The sequence below is a fragment of the Micromesistius poutassou genome (assembly GCF_964030765.1).
Source record: "Micromesistius poutassou genome assembly, chromosome: 15".
NCBI lineage: Eukaryota > Metazoa > Chordata > Actinopteri > Gadiformes > Gadidae > Micromesistius > Micromesistius poutassou.
Genome location: NC_140285.1, coordinates 317,321 through 323,320, shown reverse-complemented (window position 1 = coordinate 323,320; position 6,000 = coordinate 317,321). Strand labels below are relative to the sequence as shown.

General features: G+C 54.4%; 2 protein-coding genes and 1 pseudogene across 3 annotated transcripts in view; 2 read left to right on the top strand and 1 right to left on the bottom strand.

Annotated features, from left to right (window-relative positions):
- The window catches only part of LOC311359670 (natural killer cells antigen CD94-like), a 164,129-nt pseudogene that overhangs the window by 39,776 nt on the left and 118,353 nt on the right, over positions 1 to 6,000 (bottom strand). The window lies entirely within an intron of this gene.
- Positions 1 to 6,000, top strand: part of prex1 (phosphatidylinositol-3,4,5-trisphosphate-dependent Rac exchange factor 1) — a gene marked incomplete at its 5' end in the record, with an annotated part of 35,847 nt that overhangs the window by 6,721 nt on the left and 23,126 nt on the right. The window contains 3 exons of the mRNA XM_084479721.1: positions 275 to 285; positions 879 to 1,119; positions 5,441 to 5,735. Of these exons, the coding sequence (XP_084335847.1) occupies positions 275 to 285; positions 879 to 1,119; positions 5,441 to 5,735 (547 nt within the window). The remainder of the gene's footprint in view (positions 1 to 274; positions 286 to 878; positions 1,120 to 5,440; positions 5,736 to 6,000) is intronic.
- ralgapb (Ral GTPase activating protein non-catalytic subunit beta) overlaps positions 1 to 6,000 on the top strand; it is a gene marked incomplete at its 3' end in the record, with an annotated part of 42,910 nt that overhangs the window by 33,268 nt on the left and 3,642 nt on the right. Inside the window, exons 31-33 of the mRNA XM_084479722.1 lie at positions 275 to 285; positions 879 to 1,119; positions 5,441 to 5,733. Coding sequence (XP_084335848.1) covers positions 275 to 285; positions 879 to 1,119; positions 5,441 to 5,733 — 545 coding nt within the window. The remainder of the gene's footprint in view (positions 1 to 274; positions 286 to 878; positions 1,120 to 5,440; positions 5,734 to 6,000) is intronic.

Below are 6,000 nucleotides of genomic sequence, written 5' to 3'. Positions count from 1 at the left end.
AAGTGGGAGAGAGAGACAGGGGAGAGAGAGACAGGCCGACAGGCTCTCATGGCCGTAGCCAGATATGAAGTCAACGAGGTCCGGACCTCGGTGATTATTTCTTCAATAAAAAACAAAAACAAATTATATAAATTGATAACAACAAATAAATAAAAAGGAGAGAGACACAGACAGACAGACAGACAGAAGTATTTTGTCAACACGTCCCTCTGTATCCATCTCATTCTAGATGGTGAGTTTGTGTGTAGTGCGTCGCCCTGGCTTGTGTTTGTAGGTTTCATTTTGGTGTGAATTTTGCTCGATTTTAAAGGAAGGAATTGTGGCCCTCAGTCTGTTCTAAAGCCGGTCTGCGGGCCCGGTCTCTCTGGGTGTGAGGCGGGCCGGCTGACGTGGAAACATCAGCGCTTTCCTTTTTTTTTTGCCGTTCGCTGAAGTCGTAAAGAGTGTCCCGGTGTCCTCGTCTTCACTGTGAACCGGCTGGCGGCCAGATGTTGATGAGACGTACTTAAGCGTGATTAAACCACTGTCCTAAATCGTAATTCTAAGTTGAATTTGGTCATCTGGCATTATGTGCTTCTGAAGCTCTCCTTACAAAAAGTCTCACGAAATCTCATAAGCAATTAAATCCTCAAGTCATGACCTGAACGCCTCAGTGTTCACTAGAGGGCCAAACCGCAGCAGAAGGTCTATTAGAGCAGATCTATTAGAGCAGATCTATGGAAGCAGATCTATTAGAGCAGATCTATTAGAGCACATCTATTAGAGCAGATCTATGGAAGCAGATCCTTTGTTCCCCTCCCTCCATCCTGCTCCTCACCTTCCTCCTCCCCCTCCTCCTCCTCCCTCTCTTCCTCCTCCCCCTCCTCTTCCTCCCCCAGTTTGCTGAGGAGCTGAGGAACAAGGCATGGCCCTCGGTGAAGCCGGCGAGCGTGCACGTGGCGGGCGCGCACGTGGCGGGCGTGCACGGCCACCCGCTGGGCTGCATGGACTTCGTGCCGACCAACCTGCACGTGAACCTGATGCAGGTGAGCTACGCCAAGAGCGCCTCCAGCACCGGGCGCGCCTTCAGCATCCGCTTCGGACGCAAGAACTCCTTCTACGGCCTGGACCCCGACCAAGGTACACACACACACACTGACCAAGATACACACACACACACTGACCAAGGTACACACACACACACACACACACACACACACTGACCAAGGTACACACACACACACACACACTGACCAAGGTACACACACACATACACACTGACCAAGGTACACACACACACACACTGACCAAGATACACACACACACACATACACACTGACCAAGGTACACACACACACACACACACTGACCAAGGTACACACACACACACACACACACACTGACCAAGGTACACACACACACACACACTGACCAAGGTACACACACACACACACACACACACACACACACTGACCAAGGTACACACACACATACACACTGACCAAGGTACACACACACACACACTGACCAAGGTACACACACACACACACACACACACACACTGACCAAGGTACACATACACACACACTGACCAAGGTACACACACACACTGACCAAGGTACACACACACACACACACACACACTGACCAAGATACACACACACTGACCAAGGTACACACACACACTGACCAAGGTACACACACTGACCAAGGTACACACACACTGACCAAGGCATACACACACACACCCCGACCAAGGTACACACACACACACACACACTGACCAAGGTACACACACACACACACACACACACACACACACACACTGACCAAGGTACACACACACACACACACACTGACCAAGGTACACACACACACACACTGACCAAGATACACACACACACACACACACACACACTGACCAAGGTACACACACACACACACACACACTGACCAAGGTACACACACACACCCCGACCAAGGTACACACACACTGACCAAGATACACACACACACACTGACCAAGATACACACACACACACACACATACTGACCAAGGTACACACACACACACACACACACACACTGACCAAGGTACACACACACACACACACCCCGACCAAGGTACACACACACACACACACACACACACAGCTATACAAACACACACACACACACACACACATTATCTAACACAACAGAATAAGGTCAGATATTTCCCTGGTCTCTGCTAAAGCCGCTCTCGGGCCGTCGGCGGGGAAACCGACTCATTCCGTCTCTCACGCGGCGGGTTAACCTCCTCCACATCCTCCCCCGATCCTCTCGTCTAATTAGCCCCTCCATGCCAATTAGAGGCCGCAGCAGAGACCCCGCGCCGCCCACACTACCCAGAGTTCCCACACTGACGCAGACCCCGGCCGAGCGGCCAATCAGAGGGGCCGATCAGCCTGCTGGCTCTCTGTTGGGTGGGGGGGGGCTGGGTGGGGAATGATGTCAACACTCACAGAGAGAAGAGAAGTGGAGACTGAGAGAGTTATTACAAGAGAGGCGGTGAAGCATCCTGCTCTGGGAGGAGCAGAATGTAGCCCGCTAGCGTAGCGCTGCTAGCCTACTGTAGCCACTGCAGGGCCAGCCATCGTAGCGCTGCTAGCCTAGCGCTGCTAGTCTACTGTAGCTACTGCAGGGCAGCCAGCGTTTTGGTGCTAGCGTCGTAGCGCTGCTAGCCTACTGTGGCTACTGCAGGGCCAGTCAGCGTAGCGCTGCTAGCCTAGCGCTGCTAGCCTACTGTAGCCGCTGCAGGGCCAGCCATCGTAGCGCTGCTAGCCTAGCGCTGCTAGTCTACTGTAGCTACTGCAGGGCAGCCAGCGTTTTGGTGCTAGCGTCGTAGCGCTGCTAGCCTACTGTGGCTACTGCAGGGCCAGTCAGCGTAGCGCTGCTAGCCTAGCGCTGCTAGCCTACTGTAGCCGCTGCAGGGCCAGCCAGCGTAGCGCTGCTAGCCTAGCGCTGCTAGCCTACTGTAGCCGCTGCAGGGCCAGCCAGCGTAGCGCTGCTAGCCTAGCGCTGCTAGCCTACTGTAGCCACTGCAGGGCCAGCCAGCGTAGCGCTGCTAGCCTACCGCTGCTAGCCTACTGTAGCCACTGCAGGGCCGCCAGGGTAGCGCTGCTAGCCTACCGCTGCTAGCCTACTGTAGCTACTGCAGGGCCGCCAGCGTTTTTCTGCTAGCGTAGCGCTTTGCTGCTAGCGTCTACTGTAGCCACTGCAGGGGCAGTCAGCGTAGCGCTGCTAGCCTACTGTAGCCACTGCAGGGGCAGTCAGCGTAGCGCTGCTAGCCTACTGTAGCCACTGCAGGGCCAGCCAGCGTAGCGCTGCTAGCCTAGCGCTGCTAACCTACTGTAGCCACTGCAGGGCCAGCCAGCGTAGCGCTGCTAGCGTCGTAGCGCAGCTAGCAATGACCCCGGTGCAGCTAGGCCTAGTGCTGCTAGCTCTGGGCTAACAGCACGGTGCTACCAGGTGCTGTGGTGCTGATGGGGCCGTGTTGCGTGTAGCCTCACAGCTTATAGCCTCACAGCTTATAGCCTCGCCGCGCCGTTCACTGGCTGAGACAGTAGAGAGCGTTCCGAGACACACAAGACACACAAGAGGTCCGTCTTACCTCTTGTCACACACACGGATGGTCCATGGACCCTCTGCTCCGAGAAGAGACGTGCTAAAGGCGCCGGCGTATTTTTTCCAGCGTACCGTAGTCATGGGAACATCTGCCAGACAGTTGCGGTGGCAACAGTTGCGATGCGGGGGGGGGGTCGAGTTATTTCTCGAGGCGCAGTGCGTACTGTGTTTGTACCACGGTATCGTACGCCGATATAAGAGTTATTTTTTTATTTTAACAACTCTGAGACAGGCGACAGCCTTTGTGGCGACGCCCCACCGCGGGGGGGCGGTGTTACTTCAGGTGATGCGTAGTTACCCCCCGTCCCGCCTGCGGAGCACAGCGCTATATATATATAAAGTGTGTGTGCCACTGGGGGACTCCCGGGCTTGACTTAATTATAACCTTGGCTTCGTGTTGATATTACACCCGCAGGGCCTTGCATATAGATCCCTATTTTGCAGAGGCCGGCTGATGGCAGGAGTCATGGGAGCTATTTTTGGCACCCCGCCCCATGTAAATAACTTTTCCGCATTTGGTGGATGACTATCTGGCGTTTGTTCGTAGCGGGTTTTTGCCAGGCGACGCTTTAGACGGGGGTTTTTTTACGAGGGGGGGGGCTTAAGAGGACCGGTGGAAGTGCAGTCTGACGTGGTACTGCTGTCCTGTGTGTGGGGGGGGGCCGTGTCCCCGGGGGGCCGTGTCCCCGGGGGCCTCTAGACCCGGTCGCTGTCCCCGGGACGCGGGAGGAGGACGTCGTCTCCGCTGAGCAGTAACCAGACGCTGTCTCGGCACCGCTGCGGCAGCCACAGTTATTATAATGAAAGGATTACGGAGCGGTGGAGGGGGAGGGCGGTGTCGGGTCGGTGCAGCGCAGCGGTCAGGGTGTTTGGACTCCCCTTGGCCTGACGGTACCGGGGGTTCGATACCCACGGTGTCCTCAGTCTAACCTGGTGGTAGCATGTCCACCGAGCTGTTTCCGAGCTGTCCTCCTAAGCCCCTCACCTGCTCCCGGTGACGTGTGCCTCATTCTACTGCAGGGCGTTTTGGGATAGAAGCGTCTAAACGTCATCTGGTTATCAAGGTCCAACGACGTGTGCCAGATTTAATGTTTGATTAAGCGATAGATCACGACAGGCTGTGGAATGTTCTCATTATACCACAGTTAAGGGGACGACCCTCATGAAAGTCATAGACACCCTCAATTTTGAAGAAGCGAGAAAGTCGGAAAAGCTTTTTTTTTTTTAACGAATACAAAACAGTAGTCCCTCCTGGCTGCCTGCAAAGTGTACGGCGGTTGCTATGCAACACACTGTAGCGTCCTTCAGAGAGAAGGCTAGAGACGGTAGCTCGGCAATTTCGCCTACTATCGAGTTCACTCACCGTGTGCCTACTGCTTTACAACATTTCCACCCTCTCCAGCAATCAACATATTTTTAGGCTTCAGTGAACTACGCTATTGCTTTTATATATAAATAAACAACAGTTCAAGTTAGGCGCGGAGTAGTGATACTGAACTCCGCAAACCGAACGGGCGTCATAGCTGTGCGTATACGCTCAATATACAACCGTTGGGAACCAATCAGATCGCTTGATTTAAGCCACCCGTTTTATAATTGTTAATATATTTAGATGAGAGATGTTAATATGTTGTTAATACATATTAACATCATATTAACATGATGTTAATATGATGTTAATATGATTAGATTTAGAAGAGAGGTTTCCATCCCATGACCAAGCCCCCCGCCCCCTCTCTCTCTCTCTCTGCCCCCCGCCCCCTCTCTCTCTCTCTCTCTGCCCCCCGCCCCACAGCCAACCTGAACCCCATGTCCCACACGCAGCACTGCGTCACCAGCATGGGGGCGCCCTGCTGGAACTGCAGCGCCCCGGAAGAGGGGGAGGAGCCCGAGCCGGAGGGGGTGGGGCCCGTGGACGGCCAGGAGGGGCCCGGCGGGGGGGAGGGGAGGCGGGGCCTCCACGGGGAGGGCGGGCTCAGCTTCCTCCTGAAGCAGGAGGACATCGAGACGCAGGACGCGTACGTCCGTCTGTACAGCCGCCTGGACGTGGCGGTGAGGGAGATGAGGCAGTACGTCGCCCAGATCGACGTGTGAGTGTGACCTCGCCCCCCGGTACACTTTTATCCAGCAATTACAAAAAAAAAGTACATCAGTACAAGTACCTCTGTCAGAAGAAAGGGAAAGTATGTGTATCACTGTCGGTTACAGTGGAGGATGTTCATAGAACCAAGTGCCAAGCACTAACCATCACTAGGTTAACCCATCCCCCGTATACACTAACCATCACTAGGTTAACCCATCCCCCGTATACACTAACCATCACTAGGTTAACCCGTCCCCCGTACACACTAACCA